Source organism: Puma concolor, chromosome A1, assembly GCF_028749965.1.
Source record: "Puma concolor isolate L17-30 chromosome A1, mPumCon1.1.hap2, whole genome shotgun sequence".
In the NCBI taxonomy this organism is placed as follows: Eukaryota; Metazoa; Chordata; class Mammalia; order Carnivora; family Felidae; genus Puma; species Puma concolor.
In genome coordinates, this window is record NC_141667.1 from 191,729,601 (window position 1) to 191,749,823 (window position 20,223).

The 20,223-nt window shown below is 38.0% G+C and overlaps 1 protein-coding gene across 21 annotated transcripts in view; it reads right to left on the reverse strand.

Moving 5' to 3' along the window:
• Positions 1-20,223, reverse strand: part of LMO7 (LIM domain 7) — a 198,447-nt gene that overhangs the window by 51,614 nt on the left and 126,610 nt on the right. For 20 of the 21 annotated variants that reach the window (XM_086710178.1, XM_086710247.1, XM_086710229.1 and 17 more), the window contains 3 exons: positions 8,000-8,030; positions 7,089-7,202; positions 2,971-3,169 (listed from right to left, as the gene is read on the reverse strand). In XM_086710178.1, coding sequence (XP_086566304.1) covers positions 2,971-3,169; positions 7,089-7,202; positions 8,000-8,030 — 344 coding nt within the window. The remainder of the gene's footprint in view (positions 1-2,970; positions 3,170-7,088; positions 7,203-7,999; positions 8,031-20,223) is intronic. The other variant, XM_086710175.1, reaches the window with a different exon arrangement.

Consider the following 20,223-nt stretch of genomic DNA (forward strand, 5'->3'; position numbering starts at 1 on the left):
CACCATTGTCTCAAATTTCTGTGAGGGCAAGAGAGATAAGGGAGGACATGGAAAAAGCAGTAGAAAGCATAGTATCAGGAAGGGGTTGGCTACATCGTTGTGAGATCCCTATAGGCAAGGGTCACACATTAAACAGGAGGTTGGAACTTCAGTAATCATTTGGTCCAAAGGAATATCAAGCCTCATGTCTAAATGAACACACACAACTCAAGGATTTTTCTCAGGGTGGCCACGAAAATACTGGGAACCTTGTATTTTGATTCCAAAATCAAATCAAATCATTTAAATACAAATTCAAAAGAATACACTGTGATACACCTCAAGGTCAGATAGACACAAATGCTGATCTGTTCTCTTAAATAAATAAGTCTACTCTTGTAAAGACAGAGGAAGAAAAGAGACTACAAAATACTACTACAGATCCACGCTGAGTTGTCTCCCTTTTCTACCCTTTTGTTCTTTCTGCCTCCATGTATTTGCAAAGATAGTTTGTAGAGGTTGCCCCCTTCCCGCCAGGGTTCCTTCAGAGGATAGCTGGTACCTGACAGCTGCAGCCTCTGGGCACAGCGAACTCAGGGCAGGTCAACCTGTGCTCAAGGCCATCTGGTCTCCTCCCTCCTGCCTGGCAGAAATCTACAGTAAATAACAATGAGAATGGCCTACCGGAAGTGGTTTCACACACCCTGGGAGACCGTGAGGCTGGAATAGAGTAAAAGAGAAAAGGCAAAAAGGGAGGAAGAATGAGCAGCCTACGACCAGGAGGGTTAATGGTCAATCATCAGGTGCTTCCATTTTTACCACTTCCTGAATATCCCATTTTGTTGCAAATAAGAAAGGTCTTAGAGGTTCTTGCCCGAATGTGTACATGTGGAATTTTAAACACACAGGGAGATTTTCTACTTTGGAAGTTTTAAAGCTAAAATCTTTTTATTTTTGAATGAAGTTCCTGCAGAGTAAGCAAATATTCTTGATATGGAAAGGGAGTTCGTATAAAACTAAGGAATTTGACTTTTCAGTTTGTTAACTTAAAAATATTATCCTAAAGGGCGGGAGGGTGGGGATCAGTTTGGGACCTCAACCAGGCAGGCAGCAGAATTTCAACATGCTGATTGCAAAAAAGTTTGATCATCCAGGTGGCCCTCAGGCTTTTCTCTTCTTCCTCAGTTGTAAGTACCACATCTTCCCTTCCTCACTCTTCACACAAGCTCTGCAACCCCTTTCCCAAGATCAGGAAGCAGTGTGACAGTGGCCGTCTGCTTTCTGTCACACATACCAGGCATCCAGTCCACCAAGTATCTGAGGAGAGGACTTCAATTCCACACTCGGGACGACTATACTGAACCGACGGAGGTCTGTATATTCCCACATGCCTTCAGTCTTTGCCCCTGTTATTCTTTGTTGGCCAGATATAAATTTAAACACTGAATGTTTTAGGTTATCCAGTCAGGACAAAGGAATATAGCTCATTAAGAACGTCAGCCTCTGCTTTTACAGTTTTAATCACTCAGATGAACTATAAACTCAGATTCATTTCCTTAACCCTGTACTAGTCATCTGGGCCATGAAAATGTCATACCTGGATAGCAGCCACCAACACATGCAACAATAATCATAAAGGGTAACTCTTTGATAGCTACTCATTTTTTTAAAATTTCAAATGCCACTACTACTCTAAAACCTAAAGAGATGGGGTTGTGTTTCACTTAATTTGTTGATTATTTTTCAAAACCAAATCCATTGTACGTCCATTGTTTTGTAAATTTACATCAGAACAACAACAACAAAGATTGAATTGTAGTTGAGCACTGCGTGCTAAAGTATTTAGGCAAAGTCTAATGTACTCTGAAGTGCCTCAAACACCAAGATGGATAATTAATGTATATAGAGGGAGGGGAAGATATGTGGTAAAGCAAGCCCAGTAAAATGTTATGGTAAGAACTAGGGCTTGGAACATGAGTATTCACTGTAAAATTCTTTCAACTTTGTTGAGGTTTTAAATGCTTTTTGATAAGAACATTAGGAAAAACAAGTAAAAATATAAAAGTAATTATCAAAATAACCAGGAAAGTAAAATCCCTAACAATTTAGCACCAACTCACAACCAGAACTCTCCATTTTTTCATGTCGATGCTAGAAGCACAGAAACTTTACTTGTGGTTTTGATCCATCCGAATTTGAATTGTTAAAGGTACACAGTCGGGAATTTCTGACCCCATCCAATAGCCATTGTTAGAAGACATGCATTTAAGTAACTGATGTGGCCATAATACTAGGATTTTGAAACTCGTAACAAAGCAACTTTCATTTTATGTTCTTTTCTCACTCTGTCCTGGATTTGCTCTGACCCTAATAAAAACAAAAGAGGTTTCCTAACACCATGCTAGTATGGCTACTTAATTTATCAAAGTTTAGCATAATAATCTATCCTGGCAGATATCAATCATTTTTTTTGGACAGAATTACAGGGCTATGTTTCCTCCTTTTCCTTAAGAGAAATTTTTTTATCTTTTGGAGAGAAAAGTATTCAGAAACTAGAGCAGAATTTTATAGAAGCTTTCTTCTTTATGTTTAGGTACATTGGTAAATAGGCCTCATAGCACAGATTATCAAACCTGCATCTGGACAGAAGAGAATCAGGATAGATCATCATTGATAGAACAGGTCACAGTTAATGGTCTCCTCCCCACTCTCTTCTAACCATGGAATGAAAAACAATGAAACAATGATCACTCTAGTGGTAATACAGTGAGGAAGCAATGAGAAAGGAAAAGAAAGAAAGAAAGAAAAAAAAAAAGAAATGGAAAACGAGAAAGAAACCCCCAATATTTTAGTCTCTATGGAAATCCACATCTTCGTAAAATTTTTGCCCCAAATGTTTTTGCTCCATTTTCCTACTCTCTCCTATTTCCAGTTTTCTCTTAATAATGCAAACAAGCACAAAATACACTGACAGTCAAAGATGCAACTCACCCTCACGTCCCCCTCTCAGCGTGATATCAGAGGAGCAGCTTGTGAATGACCTAGACCCCAAAGAGTCCAAGCTTTCAAACGAATCTTCTCTCTTATGGTTGCCTGGAGGAGTAGGAAAGTCTCCACGTTCAGCACACCAGATATCACCGTAACCACTGTCCCTGCCACTCCTTTTCAGGCACCTGGAGTCTTCAAGAGCCTAAAGGAAAAGTTTTTAAAGAAGAGTGAGTCAGCATAAACTTCCAAAAATGTAATCAGTCATTACTTGTTTGTATAGCTCAAGTTGTGCTATATTTGATAGGTGTGGCAATGAGATTTCTCTGTTAAACATTAAAAAAAATCTGACAAAAATCAGAGTATAAATCTGTAAATGTTTTCCCACAGTATTTGGCACTTAGGTAACAATGAGGAGGTATTCAATAGTATTTAATAAAAGACTACAGTTTATCTAAAAGTAAGTGTGGGGGGGGCATTTTAATAAAAGAGAAGCTAATAATAGATTCAAATGCTAAAAATCAGTGACTACAGGTATCTGGCAATAAACATGAAAGGAGTCAAAGCAAAAAGTCAACCTTAATTTCCATGTTCCAAAGGAGGTAAGTTAACAAGATTCTAGTCAGCCTACCCTCCAGGAAATATTTGCAGTGTTTAGAATAAAGTAACTTTAACTCATAGTTTCTTAAGAAAAAACTTTAAAAACAGATAAAAGGGCAAGGACAGCAGGCATACACCACAGAGCTCATTCATTTCCACTGATCACAACACCTAGATCTGAGCCAAGGAAAGTAGACTTGTCTGCAGACATTCAAAATTTACTTTCCCTCAATCTTAGTAAGTATTTATTTGTTTGGCTCACATGAGAGATAAATAGACAGATAACAAATGTGATTAGCCATAGGTTTGTAAATTATATAGAACTTATTACAAGTATCCTTTTGAGGGTACCTGGCTGGCTTAGTCGGTAGAGCATGCGACTCTTGATCTCAGGGTTATGAGATCAAGTCCCATGTTGGGTGTAGAGATTACTTAAAGGTAAAATCTTTTAAAATTTATATACATTATACAAATATATATAATACGTATATAAGCATTATTTTGAATAACATTCCTTTATGAAAAAGTTAATAGCAAAATAAAACTGGGCTTTTTTTTTTTTTTTTTTTTTTTTTTTTGAGAGACAGAGAGAGAGCACGAGCTGGGGTGAAGGGCAGAGGGACAGAAAGAGAAAAATCAAAATCTTAAGCAGTCTCACGCGGGGCTCGACCTCACGATCCTGGCATCGGGACCTGGGCCAAAATCAAGAGTCAGACGTTCAACTGACTGAGCTACCCAGGTGCCCCAAAACTGGACTTTTTAAAATTAGGATTTAAGTAAAATTATAAAGCCCTTAGCCTTGTCCTGATACATAGTAATCAAAGAACATCTAATGACTAATTTTTTCATACAATGCCATTAGTATATAAATCAGAAATGCTAGTCTCAGATGAGCAAACTACAGAGACAGTTTAAAGAACGTAGGAATTCCTAACACCCAGATGTAATATGTGAATCTTGATTACTCAGAATTCAGATAAAATGAGCCATGAAAGAAAGCTGGGAGACAATTGGGAAATTCTGAATACGGACTAGGTAATAGACAGGAGGGAACATTTAATAATTTCCTTCAACATAATAGACATTGTAGCTATATGGAAGAATATGCTTACTCTTAAGAGATGCATGCTGAGTTTTTAGACATAAGAAATCTACAATTTACCTTGAAATGGTTAAGTAAAAACAGATGAATGGATAGACACATGGGTAAAGCCAGTATGGGAAGTTTTTAACAATTGAACCAGATAGACATAGTTGGGTATTTGTTGTAGTATTCTTTCAACTTTTATAATTATGAACATTTTCAACATATGGATAAAGTTGAAAAAAGAATGTTTACAATGCATCATTAGCAGCTGTCCCGGGCACACTTTTGGCTGAGACTCTGTCAACTCATGGCTCAACTGTTGGACAAATGTATGAAGCACCAATAAGATCTAGTGGATTTACGTGAGCTTTCATATACTTTCGATGCCAGACACCCTGGCATTAGCATTGATATCCTATCATAAAAATGTCAGCACCTACCTTGTACCTTATTTTCAAGGAGATGGGGAAGCTGGGCCTAGTGCTGGTACCACCAAACTAATTCTCAAAATATAAAAAGATTACAATTTTTTAAAATATATCTTTAGCTCTTTCAGGTTTCTTAGACATGCACTTGTGAAAGTATCAGAGTCCTCAACACACAGTGAGATGATTTTTGACCTCATAAAAAGTTATCTTAAAGTTATTGATGATGGGCCACCTCAGTTATAAAAGAACCTGAGTCTGGCCTTGGTGCCTGGTTTTTACGAGGACTTCCCTCTGACAAGTCATCTAAAATGAGTCATCTCCGATTATATGATGACTCAGGTGCAACAGCTCACGAATTTTTTTTCGTTTTTTAATTGACGTTCTGGATTGGCCATTAAGCATTATCTACTTCAGTGGGAAACATCTGAACACAATGACTTTGAGTGGAACAGAACAGATGCAAAACAGAGATCATACGTATTTACACACTTCTTGCTGCTATCCCCACTCCATAATAATGGAATGGCAACAACTGAGGTTTGATCAATTTTTTTTTTTACCTATTCTGGTTGTGACACTGGTGACAGGAAACAGCTTTTAATAAAGCATTCCCAGCGCAAATGCTGTACTAGGGTTATTCAACCTGAGTCAGACTGCCATAAAAAGAACCAAAGGCTGTGAAGAGAGCACTGATGCAGGAGCCAAAGCCCCACATTATTTTTAACTGGATGTTTTCTTAGCTGACATAACTGTAAGGCAAGGCTCTGCTCATGCCCCAGGCCACCTGCACATTCATCCATCACAGCCTTATCTTCTTCAACTTCCGTGACCTGTTCATCTGTCTCCATCAGACACTGGTGCTCTAGGATGATGGGCCTTTCGTGACTGTTTTTCCAACATCTAGAACAATGCTCTATAACCTGAGTTAACTGTTTCAAAGAATTTGGGTGAAGTACCATCCACTCCCTACAATTCAAAAATAAAAATCAAGAAGGAATACTTTAATCTTCTTTGCTCTATAATCTCATATTTCTACAGTATATGTGGTCAGACTCAAGCAAAAGGATTTCAAGATCAAAGTAGATGTTAGGCAAGGTGCTCATTTTCATCCTGGCCTAAATTTCTATCTTCCAATCATGGTAACTACCATTTATTACATCCTTACAATGTGCCAGAGACTAATGTTAAATGCCTTATTGGTACAGTACCATTTAATCACCATAAAAACCCATGGAGCAACTACTATGAATCAGATGATGGTATATTATTTTAACTACCTATTTTCTTCTGAGCACTGTAAATTCCCCTGGATAAATATCCCCCTAGAGAACTTAATTTCCCCATTTGGATCCTATAAATGAAAATTTGGCAGAACTATGGTCAGTCCTGGCACTTGACCCTCCTCAAGGAATCCTTGAGCATTCAAAAGCTACAACACTGACTTCAGGACATAAAGGACTGGAAATGTGTTTAAAACAAAAGATTCTAATTTAAGCCCCATATCATGTTTCCTGTAACAGCATTTACAGCATCTAGGAAACACAAGCAATATGACAGAATTATGGGGAGGATGGAGTATGGGCATAGAGATCTAATGAAACATGACAAGACATTAAGATAGAGAAACTGAGTAAGTTCAACACACGGTAGCTATCCTGCAGCACCTCTCTAATACAGGTTGGATTTCCTAATATAGAAAGAGTTAACTTATATCCAGTGCCTTAGAAAGGAAGCAGATATGTCGGTCATTGAATTACCTAAAACTAAGAAATAAATACCTAGACTCCCTCACTGCTTTGCGGTGGCATACAAAGCCAGCAAATAAATAACAATGCTTTCTACCCAGCACAATTCAGAGTGGAGTAAAGATAATAGGAGCTGCCATATTTGTTAGAAGAGGGGAAGAACGAAAAAGGGAAGTGGAAGGAAAGGAATACAGGGAGTGGGGAGGAGGACAAAGCAGTAGTATAAGGAACAGTATTCATTGCATCCAGATGTAGTTTCCTTACCTTAGTCAGAGCTTGTCCTAAAAGATTCTCAAATGCTTTCAAATTAAGATAGGGTCCATTATAGTAGGGGTTACTTTGTGCTTTTCTTCCCAACCAGTACAATGTTATCAAAACCTTGAAAAATGCCATGAAACAACATCAGTCTAGTTAGTAACTAGTTGCAAGTTCAAATGCAGCTGAGCACTCCAGACAGAAGATAGTGTATTTATCTATGGTTGAAAAGTAGGTTTTCTTTTAAATTATGTGAAGGAGAAGGACCATTAAAAATGTTAATTATTCTTAGATTTCTGTCTCCGAGCACATTCTCAGACCAAAAGCTCAGATGTCAATAGGCATTTGTATAATCTACTAGTTCATCTGAAGGAAAACATTTATGAAGAAAGCAAATTAAACTTCCAAAGCAATAAATTTTTCCAACAAATTTACAGCTTAAACTCTTAAAATCAGGAATTCTCAGCTTCCTTAATAAGGATCTTGAGCTCTTGTATTTTTTTTAACTAAAGCTGTCACAGTTTTAGAAACTCTTCTAATATGCAGAATGTTAGAGATAGAAGTGTGCACCGAGCAATTACCCGGAGTTCTTACACATTCAGTGTTTTTCCTTAAAGTCTGATCTTGTGGTTTGACTTACACCTCTAAAGATCCTGAAGTGTGTTTTTTGCCTTTCCCACCCTTACTCACATATAAGATGCCACTTCCCAGGTTTCACCTACCCTCCTACACTCTGATGTCAGAGAACATATGGTTTAACCTTATTTAAACATATTTAGAGTTCCTGACTTGTTGGCTACTGTCAGAAATTCCATTAGAAAAAGGATTCAGAGTGTATCAGATATTTTTAGATACCACTGCCTTATTACAGAACATGTAAGTAAAAAACCATTAATAATGTTCCCTTAAATATAGCTTACATTTTTCACTCTCCTATCAGTCTCTTCTTGCCTGTAAAGAAAAGAGAAAATGCCTATTAAGTAACATCTACGAGCCTTCAATTATTAAGTAGAAAAAGGTCTTTTATTCTAAAAATTCTTTTATTCTCAAATGAATATTAATACCACCTGGACATTCAAAAACCTTAGACTGCATATTATCCATCAGAATTTTTCAACATTCGTTGATTTCATGAAATAGAATGGTCCATTATCTATAAGCAAGTTTGTCTTTTTCTCATTTTTTTCATTATAGATTTGTTAAGTGTACTACTGGCATTTTTTGTATTTTCATTTTAAACAATGTTTAAAACCATTCAAAAAGTGGGGAGAGCAGGAAGCAGGAATCAGTGTGCTCATGCAACAAAAATTGAGAAAAAAAAAAGAGGGGGAGAAAAAGCATTTTTGCAGAGTTTTCTTTTCTATCGTCCATGGGTTTTTCATCCAAGTTACTCAGAGCAAATGCTTAGAGATCAAGGTCCTACAGATGTTGAGAAGTACAATTTAAAAAATGGCCATGAATCTCTGCTTGAAGCGATTTTACTTTGTCACAAGAATCATGAGTTTTCTCCCTCACCTGTAAAAGGGCATGATATTTATGGGAGAAGTTAAAAGGAGGCAGATGTCAGCACAATGTTGAAGAAGGAACCCTTCATTAACAAAGGGTTACCCTAAACTAATGCACTTCCTGTCATTAGACACACTTATAAGCAGGATTGTTGCTAATTCAGACTGGAGAAGCCAGAACTAGGTGACCTCTAAGGTGGCTTTCTAGCCTAAAGTCTGTAAGTGATGTATATTTGCCAAATAAAATGTATATACATATATGTCCTGTGTACATAGGAGATATATAAAACACATATCTAACATAGAAGACATGTATACAGAAAGGAAAAAGGGGAGAGAATGAGCACACAAATATTTAACTTAGCTTTCAAAGAATCAATGAGACAGCTATGGCCATTCCTTTCCGTAAAACAAACATGAAGTGAAATGGACCCTAGAATAACATGCACCTCCCACCCATCCCAGCACAGGACAAAAATAGAATCCACAAGTTCCCACACTATTGCAGAAATATAAACTGATCAACTACTTTTTAATTTTTAATCCATTTGGTAGTAACTATTCAAGCCAAGTCTATGCATATTCTATGGCCCAGCAATTCCACCCCTAGGTGTCTACTGGACAGAAATGCCTATATATATTCACCAAAAGTCATTTATGAGGTTTACGGAAGCACCTTTCATGACAGAATAAACTGGAAGCTGCACATATGTCTTTAACAATAGGATGGACAAATTACAGGATACCCACAATGAAATATTATATGACCACAAGAGCGGGCAATCTGCAACTGCATGCAACCACATGATTCAGTCTAGCAATGAGAAGCAAAAGCAGCCAAACACAAACAGTACAGACTATTCATAGCAAGTACAAAAACACAGATATAATGGGAGAAGTTAAGAGACCGGTTACCCTTGTGGAGAAGGATGGTGGAATGATTAGAAAAAGAAGGGGGACACTGGTATTTCCCTTTATTTTGATCTAGAAGCCGGCTACCTAAGGGTTCTCTTTCTCTGAGGTTTTTGAATTGTACACTTATAATACATATCCTTTTATATATTTCTATTATACTTCAAAGAGGTAAATGAAAAGAATAAATTGTACAGCCTAAGTGCTCAAATCATAGCTTATCTCCTAAGTAAAAGAAAATCATCTTGTAAAAATCAAAAACATTTAGTTTTAGAAGCAGTTAATGGAGGGGGATCACTAAAAGCTGATCATTAAAAACATAGCACATAGAGTTGTAAAATATAGAGTTTCTTTTTACAATGATCAACATATACACCCCAGAAATTAAGCACAAAAGAACTGTTAATATTCAACACAAAACATAGGCTACACTGAAAACTGCCATCCAATTAAAATGGGATGCTTTGAGTGGAATATTCTCTTAAGCACACTGAGGGCAGAAGGAAGAAAGCTCTCTTGAACCCCTGACCTCCTTTCCACTTCCCCTCATGGAGGCTTCTATTCCAACACACTCCTTTGCCATTTACTTTTTATTACAATAAAGCAAACGCTATAAATGCGAGGTATGGGTCTATTCTGTAACAAACATAATAAGCAGTAACCTTGGCACCATAACCTTCCACGCACTTTACATTCTCTTCTATGTATGAGCATTTATAATGCATTCTTGGACACAATGGTATGCAGTCCAGTCAAATTAGTATCCTATCACTGAAATGTAATGCCAGGAATTCAAGTAGTCAATGATTTACTGGAGTCAATTGAGGCCACTCTCTGACACATAGCAAACACAATCCACCGCATGGAAGTCAGTAACTAGGTGGCTTCCTTGCCTTCTGTGGCGACCGGGCACAATCCCAAAGCCTTTTAAATAGAACAGGCTCAAAGGGAATCTCATGGTAACACAGACTTTCCATGAGCCAGCCACGTTACTGCCCAACACAACAGAACCAAAAATAAGGCAGCCCTATCTACAAAGTTAGCTAATTCCTCCCTCCACAAATACTTCAAGAGTTGACATGGTGTAATACCATGTGTAAGAGGATGGGCTTTGGATCAGATCTGGATTCTACTATGTCCATCTGAGCAATTTGACTCTCAAAGCTTCAGTTTCCTTCTTATGAAACTGGGGATAATGGTCCCCAGTTCAGTAGATGAGGAGGAAATGTACGCAGGTACTTAGCAGAATCCCTACTGTCATGGTAAGTGTTCATCAAGGAACGTTATCATTAGACTATAAGCTAGAGAGGGCAGAGCCCATTTATTCACCAAGCTCCGTACAAATGCTTCCTATTGAAGCCATGCTGGACCCAGATATTTAAAATTGCAACCAGCCTGTCTGATACTCCCCACCACTCATCCCTGCTTTATTTCTGTACTTCTAACCATCTACTGCATGCATGCATTCATTACGGCTCTCCTGCACCAGATTCCAAAAGGATTTTTGTGGTTTTGTTTATTGTCATATCTCAGGTGTCTTAAGACAGGTTTACCACTTGGCAACCACATAATATTTTATTAACAATGCCTAGCACAGTGCATGGCACACAGATGCTCTCAAATATTGACTGAATACATTTATTTAGCTTACAAAAATGTAAATTAGCAAGAGAAAGCCTAAAATGATAATAGCTCAGGAGAGTACTAATAAATATTCATGATGTCAAAGAACAGTTAAATTGCATTACCTTGCTTAAAACATATCCAATTGATTCAAATTGTATTGATACCCATAATTGGGTTTCTTTTTTAAAATACTATTTCTAAAATTGCAAAAAAAGGGAATTCTTTACAACTGTACATCAGTGAGTCCAAAAAGGTAGAGCTTCAAAAACAAAGACCAACTTTAGAGTGCTAAGTACAAAGATAAGGTTTTAGTCCCTGCAATGAAGAGCTTCCCATCAGAGCTCTGAAAGACAAAAGCCAGAAGAATCCAAACTTTCCTTGAAACCCAAATTCACCATCAAAGGGGGTAGAGGTGAAACATTAATAATGTCAATAAATGACTATATCGAATATGTTGCTAGTCTTCTCTGTGTGTCATACACTAATTTTTGAATATTGTGTTTAATATCCAAAAAATCACAAGTAAAACATAGATATAATCCTCCACTGTTATATGAAATAGCTCTGGTAATTTCTTTGCTACCTGACAAAGGGCCAGAAAACATGCCCATCACAGACCTCTGAACCTTCTACTAGAGGTCAGGAAGAAAAGAGGCATAAACTCTCAAGTGAGCCCATCAGTGAACACATCCTTCTGTAACTACCTTATCCTAATAGCTTTTAGGTATCCTTTGAACCAGGAAGTCCTAGGTCTGATTCCTCCTTTATAAGAAATACCATCTTTAAAGAAAGGGAAATAAATTCCATGCAGATGTTCTAGCTCTCTTCCAGAGATACCCATGCCAGGTTCTTCCATGAAGAGCCAGCATGGCTAAGAGGGTAGGCTCTGAGGTCACACCTCTGGGTGTGAATTCTGGCTCCACTTTTACTAGTCGTGAGAACTTGGTCATATGACTGAACTCTCATAGTCTTACCTAGGAACAACACACCAGGTCTTGCTGGGCTTAAATAAGAAATTTAAGAAGTGCTTAATGGAAGCAGATCAAGTAAAGGAGACATTTCAAAACTATCCTCTAATTATCCATCTCAACCAAATAGTGTGGGGAAGAGAAGTGGCCAGAGGACAGTCAAGTTTCCCTACACACACAGTCCTTCCTCAGAAAAGACATTTCTGTGAAGCATAATTCAAGACACTCTCACGTTATGGAAAGTTTTGAACAGTTAATGATCTCTAGAATACAGTCAAACAAAGGGCAAAGCAAACTGGTGAGGTATTACCATCACTGGCCAAACATCCATATTTGCATCAAACCCTCATCATCCATCCTTTTTCTACTGTAAACTGCCTTGGCCAACCCTGTAAATTCTCCAAAAGCTCAAAACTGGAGGAAAAAAAATCTGCTTACATGGCCAAAAATCTGTCTCCCTAATATCTGATAGCACAGTTTGGACACAAAGGATGACATTATAGTTTTATTATAGTTTGGTGTAGACAGTTGTGTTCTAGGGCTTCATCAAAAGCACAGTAAAACCTTGGTTTGTGAGCATAATTTGTTCCAGAAACATGCTTGTAATCCAAAGCACTTGTATATCAAAGCAAATTTCAAGAACCATTGGCTTAGTTGTAATCATGTGACATTTGGTGTCATGTACTACTCGTGCAAGACATCCCTCGTTTATCAAGTTAAAATTTATTAGAAATGTTTGCTCATCTTGTGGAACACTCGCAGAACAAGTTATTCACAATCCAATTTACTATATTTCTAAATACCTTCTATTAATCTGAAGACCTGACCTCAGGTCCACATGCATGCACCCACTACAGCCTATAGTCTCTTCTGGTAGAGTGCAGAGAGCTGGGGCCACGCCTGACTCATGGATGTATCTCTGGAATCAGCCACAGGCCTGTACTCAATATGTTCATGTAGAAGTTACCTAAAGCCACTCATAGAGCCAGTCCAGAAAATGAAGGACGAAGAGATGGAGGGAATTTTCCCCCAAATTAGGTAAAACTTCATAGTTTTAAGCATAAACCCAATTCTCTTTTTCTATTCCTCTCCTATATCTTGATACCCCTTTTCCTCAAGGAATCAACTTCCTCATTTGCAACAGTGAAAGGTTCAATCTTCTCATGCTCTGCCACAATATCATAACCCCCTAAGAAACGAATTCTCCATGCTTCAAAATCATCTTTCCTCCATAAATCTCAGCTCCCATCCTGTCAAACCTTTACCAATCAGTAAAGATCAAATACAGTTGTCTTACTCTACCATCAAGGAAACATGATTAAAAACTCGAGCTGGAACGTCTTCTAGAGTGGCATTATTTTTGCTCCAGTTACCATGGTGGAAGACTTCCCTACATCGTACTAGGAAAGATGAGAAGTGTGGTCCCACCTGCCACTCCCCAAAGCTTCTCTGGCTAACAAGGAATCTGAAATTCTATATGGGGCTCAACTATAGCTTCCTACCCACCCATGTCTGCCCTGCCACATGCACTCATTCTTCTCTTGGCCCCTAATCCTACAGCCCTAAGGTCCCCCTTTCTTGACCCTGAATAAGCTTCCACTTTTGTTCCTCAGAACAACTGCAACTCACTGGGTGATTCTGTCCCCTGGCATTCACTTCCTGAGGCAACTTCCCAGAATGAGTAAGGCGGGGATTCCTCCTAGGGACTCAACCCTTCTAGAGTTAGTCTCCCCTGCCCTGCATGGCACCAGCTGACCTGGATATTGCCTCTTCAGAAACCAGGCTGATGTTAGAGAAACTGGGCTCACAAGATAGTTGGTCCCTCTCCAAGCCACTAAGTAATCTCGGCCCTCCAGTTGTTGCTTATGAAGTCTAGCCACCTGTTCACAACTTTAAAAATATTTCAAGAAATGAGGTCCTGAGTCATGATTTCATAAGCAGTCACAAGTAGAAGTGTGTGGACAGCATCTGCTTTAAATCTGTCAGACCTGTATGGGGTAAGCGGGGAGGAACATTTGTGGTAGTAGGAGACAGTGGAGATAGTTCTGAGCAGATGTCCTTCTCATGACAAGAGTACTATCATTTTTACATGTGAAACAAGACCGTCACCTCCAAATGTGAAGAAAAAAAGGAATTATGAGCAACCCTAAAGATACCAAGTGAAATTTTCAGAAACATAGCAAGAAAATAATTTCTACCGCTACTTTCTGAGGAAATGGCTTGCTTTTTTTCCAAATGCAGGAATCAAAGAAGCAACTTAGGAATAGATCAAATAATGACTCCTCTTTTCTATAAACAGAAGCTCTATTTTTCTATTAATGGAATCTCATCCCATTGCATTATTTAATATAGAGCAAATATCACCACCTGTCTCTAATGACTGTTAGATAGGAGGAAGAGATATGTGAATAACAATTTCAAGGTGAATTCTTAGAATACTGCACTTATTCTTTCTCTCAAAAGCAAGCTGCATTTAAAAAAATAAAATTCTTCCTTTCCTCCCACCTTCATCCCTAAAAATGAAACTGTATTCCATTGGACAATCTTTCAGTAATGTCAGAAACCCATGACTCATAGATTGTAATCCGCCACTGCTGCAAAATTCAGCTCTACCTGAGTGTGGAAGCTGTAAAAATGACACTTGAGAAAATAACATTAAACCTGGAGGTAATTAGTGAGCACAAATAGATAAACTTGATGATTTCTGAATTTACCTATGTGAGAAAAAACTCTTGGAAATTCAACAGTTTTTGCCCTAGCAACATAAAATGCTTCCTCAATCAAATAAGTACCTCTTGTTAAAAATAATTTATTAAATTTCACACCCTCCCACATACTACTAAGAATAGCCAAGTTTTACTTAAAGAGAAAGGAAGAAAACAACATGCATCCAAAGACGCTGACTGGCACACAGTTCCACTTAAAAACTGAAACAGAAGCTAAAAGATGGGTTTTCGCTCTCTCTCAACCACAGATTCTCTGTAATTCTCTTTTACTTCATGGAGCAAGTGCTTGCTATTACATGAAACCGATTACGCACTGGAGTCTCACACATATACATTCCCTATTATATTGCAACCCCAAACCCCAAAACAGGCAACAGGCAATTCTCAACACAAGATTTAGTACCCGTTATGTCTGCTGTGTACTAAATGGAATTATACACTCAACTGTATCAAATGTACTGGGGAGAAGCTAGAGAGGATGTCAATGACAGGCTGAGCGGTAGTTTTACTTCCACAGGTAACAATGCTAAGTAGCAGCAGCAATGGAAATAGCGGGTTTTGGTTTCAGACATGTTAAGGTTGAGACAATTAACAGGCACAATAGAAATGTGAATTGGTAATTAGACACACAAGTGAGATGGTCAAGCTAGGAATCTAGGTTGGAGATATAATTTGGGGAACTGTCATCATAGAGACGAAATGTAAGGTCATAATGCTAAAATAGTATCACCTAGAAAATAAGGCTAAATAGAGAAGAGATGTAGGGACTGAGCTCTGGAAAACCCAACACGTAAGGTTTAAGAAATAGAGAAGAGGGGCGCCTGGGTGGCTCAGTCGGTTGGGCGGCCGACTTCGGCTCAGGTCATGATCTCGCGGTCCATGAGTTCGAGCCCTGCGTCGGGCTCTGTGCTGACAGCTCAGAGCCTGGAGACTGCTTCAGATTCTGTGTCTCCCTCTCTCTGACCCTCCCCTGTTCATGCTCTGTCTCTCTCTGTCTCAAAAAAAAGTTAAAAAAAAATAAAAAAAAAAAAAAGAGAGAAGAAACCAGCAAAGCAGACAGAGGAACACCCAGTGTGATGGGAAGAGTGGCACACCAGATGGAAGGGAAGAAGATGGAGGGGCCAACAGGGTCAAAACATGCTGTTAAGAAGAGAGCTGAAGAGTTATTATTGGATTGTTTTTTAAACTCTTATAATATCTTACACATGTACACATAATTATTAAATTACTGGCTGCTTCTCCTCCTCAAAGGAGGAAAAAGAATGAATTATCAACAAAAATCTTGTCTAAACCACTGGTGTCCTAAAGACACAATTTATGAGAATACTGAACTACATAGCTCAGGTGTCCTTCGAGATGCTGTAGCCCATTTTCCAAGTCAGTATGAAGTTCAACTATTAGCCTAAGTCTTCTAGCATCATGATATTGGAACATGCTAAGCGAGGTACTTTCAAAGTCAGTGTTTCTCAAACTATGTGCCACAGAACACGAGAAGCTAGCAAAATTTTAATGGGATTTAAGGTAGAAAATTTTTGTGAAGTGGTGTGTATTTTCTTCTTAAATATACACAATAGCAAATTAAAGTTCTGAGAAGTCCTACACTAAGAAATCCATTTTACTTAGAGTTTGAATTTTTTTTTTCATATTTTTGGCACAACTGTTACTAAAATCTTTTTTTTGTATTTTTTAAAATGTTTTATTTATTATTGAGAGACAGAGCGAGACACAGCATGAGCATGGGAGGGGCAGACAGAGGAGGAGACACAGAATTTGAAGCAGGCTCCACACTCTGAACTGTCAGCACAGAGCCCGACGTGGGGCTCGAACCCACCAACTGCGAGATCATGACCTGAGCTGAAGTCGGACGCCCAACCGACTGAGCCACCCAGGCGCCCCTACTAAACTCTTAAAAGACACTGATAGTATTGAAGTATTTTGCAATTGTGTTCTGTTTTAAGCTCACTTTATGTTTAATTATACAATGCATATTAAAATAATTGCCTTTATAAAGCACTTACTATTAACCATTATATTGACTACTGTGTATTATCTCCTTTAATCACCACAGTCATCTAATGAATACCAATTAGGTAACTCAGACTCCAAAAGCTTAAAACTTTCCCAGAGTCATAAAACTATTAAGACCTGATGTGACCCATACTTTCCATAGACTAAAATCCATACTAAGACTGTGTTTTAGCATTAGTGCAGTCGCACTTTTCACCATCATATCTATTTTTAAATAACTTACTTCTTTTTTGATTCTGAAAAGAACCATTAACTCTCTACATTATCCTGAAATAGGTCGTTCAATATTCTCTCAAAGTGTTGGCTCAAAAACCTACCTATGGCAGTAGCCATGTCTTGCGTAAACCTGTCTCCTAGAGACAATGTCAGAAGCTCCCCATAACCATCTTTTCTGGAAAAGTTTAGACATATGTTCCACTATCTTGAACATACAACCCATTTTGGTATTCCACAGATGGAAAATTGCCAAAACGCGTTTTAGGAGACTTCTATGTAAATGAAATACATCACAATAACTCTCAGAGTGAGAGAACAACTACAAAGTATAGATTCCCCACTTCACCACTGCTAAGCCTTTATGAGTATGGTTTCTGTAAGACAAGTACCCATCAACTATAAATTAATAAGATTACAAGTTAATCACAAGATGAAATGGGAAAAATTTTTAGTTAGTTTCATAAAAGGACATTTTCTTATATATAAAAAAAGCTATTATCTACATTTAGGTTTGTGAAAATTAAGATATATTTCAGGTGCCTAGCATGTAAAAACTTACCTACTTCCTGATACACATGAAAATTCTTTGCAGCAAAGCATAAGAGGATATAAATTGTTATCAGTAAGTTATCACTCTGCTAATTCCTCAACTATAATTAATATTAAATGTGCCGTGTGTGTGTAGAATATAAATCCCGTATTGTCAAAGTGTTACATACTAAACTGTTTGTTCATGTTACACATTCAAAAGTCCCCATATTGCTCAGAAGTAAATTATTCTCTCTTGCCTCTAATACTTGTTTCAAAGTTCTAATTTCCACTATGGGAAAAATTAGTACTCCTTCCCCCCTCAAAAAAATCCCCACCCCAATTTTATCATTTCAGTCCTAAATTTTACCATTCTAGATAAGCCTCACTTTAATATTTACCAGAGCAATTCCAAGGTAGGAAAAAAAAAACCCTAAAGTTTTCACAATTTTATTTAATCCAAAGGTTCACAGAGGCAATATAAATTTAGCCCAGGAAGGGTTTCTCAACCTTGGCAGCATTAATATTTTGTTGGGTTTTTTAAATTTGTTTATTCATTTATTTTTGAAGGAGGGAGGGAGGAAGGAAGGGGTAGAGAGAGAAAGAGAGAGGGAGAGGGAGAGAGAAACGCATGAGCAGGGGAGGGGCAGAGAGAGAGGGAGATAGAGAATCCCAAGCAGCCTCTGAACCACCAGCGTAGAGCCCAATGCAGGGCTCAAACTCACGAACCATGAGATCACGATCTGAAATGAAATCAAGAGTCAAGACACTCAACTGACTGAGCCACCCAGGCACCCCAGCATTAAAATTTTTGAACTGTACAGTTCCTCACTGTGGGGGAGTTATACTGTGCATCGCAGGGGGTTAACAGCATTCCTGGCCTTATCCACTGGCTACCAGAAGCACTCTGTTCACACTTGCTATGACAATCAGAAATGTCTCCAGACATTGCCAAACGCCCCGTGGAGGGCAAAACTGCCCAGAGTTGAGAACCACAGTTGTAGAGGATCTAAAAATTTAACTAACTCTTCTTAACCAAATAAAGCATGCCCATCGGCTGAAAATTAGTGGAAAGGGTCATTTAATGATGGCAATCTAGAAAAAGAGATCAAATCTGTGAACAAAACAAATAGCCAAGCAGTGACTACACACCTGAAGAGTTCATAGAAAACATACTATTAGGAGCACCTGGGTGGCTCAGTCGGTTAAGCGTCCGACTTCAGCTCAGGTCACAATGTCACGGTCCGTGAGTTCGAGCCCCGCGTGGGGCTCTGGGCTGATGGCTCAGAGCCTGGAGCCTGCTTCTGATTCTGTGTCTCCCTCTCTCTCTCTGCCCCTCCCCTGTTCATGCTCTGTCTCTCTCTGTCCCAAAAATAAATAAACGTTAAAAAAAAAAATTAAAAAAAAAAAAAAGAAAACATACTATTAGATGAAAGGTCAAGACTTAACTCAGTGCCTGCATCGTCACTTGACACTCAGCAAATATATACTAAATGCTTGAAGAATTACAACAACCTAGTATAAGCCAGGAGTTGTGTTCTCATTACCTTGGAAAAATGCATCCCAGCTTGCTTATCCTTCATATTTAAAGTGGTAAGAAATAATGCATCAGATCTTCATTTTTTTCTATCACAGTCCTATTAAATTATATCTTATAAAGTCTGATCAACTTAGATGGTCCTCCAATTAAACTCTATTTAAGCCATTATCTAATAATTATATGTATGTGTGTGTGTGTGTGTATGTGTATATACATCTGTATACAAAATATATCGTATATTGTTATTTCATAGTGTATTATCATGGATTTTCCTAGTTCAAACACAAATATTCCATGTCTAATTCTTTTTGTTCACAATATTGATAATTTGAGTACTATCGTAGGCTGAATAACAAACATTCCCTTCCCCCAAAATATTCACATCCTAATCCCTGGAATCTGCAAATGTTATCTTGCATGGCAAAAGGGATTTTGCAGGTGTTGTTGCAATTTGTATAAAGCTACCTGCCTTTTATTAGAAAACCAACATCATGCATTATTTAAAACTTTTCCATTTACATATACCACCTGTGACAGATTTTCCATTTCCTATTTAGCCTTCCATATAACACTTGAAATTTCAGAATATCACCAAAGTATCACCAATAATCCTATATAAACCACTGAGAAAGAATAGACACGCTTCAAAGGAATAACATAATTGGCTTTCAAATGCATATTAACATAACCCTGCCTTTCAATTAACTTTCAAGGTCAATATACATTCAATCTGGATATCCTTCAGACTAGCTGGCATTTATTGCAATCAACTTCAATTTTCCCATTTCATTTCTGAATACTTTTTTGAAACTTCTGAGACTAACGAAATTAATGAGCTCTTTCTTCTTCCCCTCCTTCACCATATTTAGTCCAAACCAAATTCAACTAATATTTCCCGGACAACTTTTCTCAGACTTGCCCTTTACATTCCCACTAGCATTATCCCAGCTTAGAATGCACAATTTAATAAGTTCTTGTCCAGTGCAGGTATCATCTAATCCCCAATCCTGTTCATCCTTCCATGTGCTCTGTCCTGATGAAGGGCTAAGTTTCAGAGCCTGAAAGCTAAAGCCTAATTAACCCAAACAACTTCCT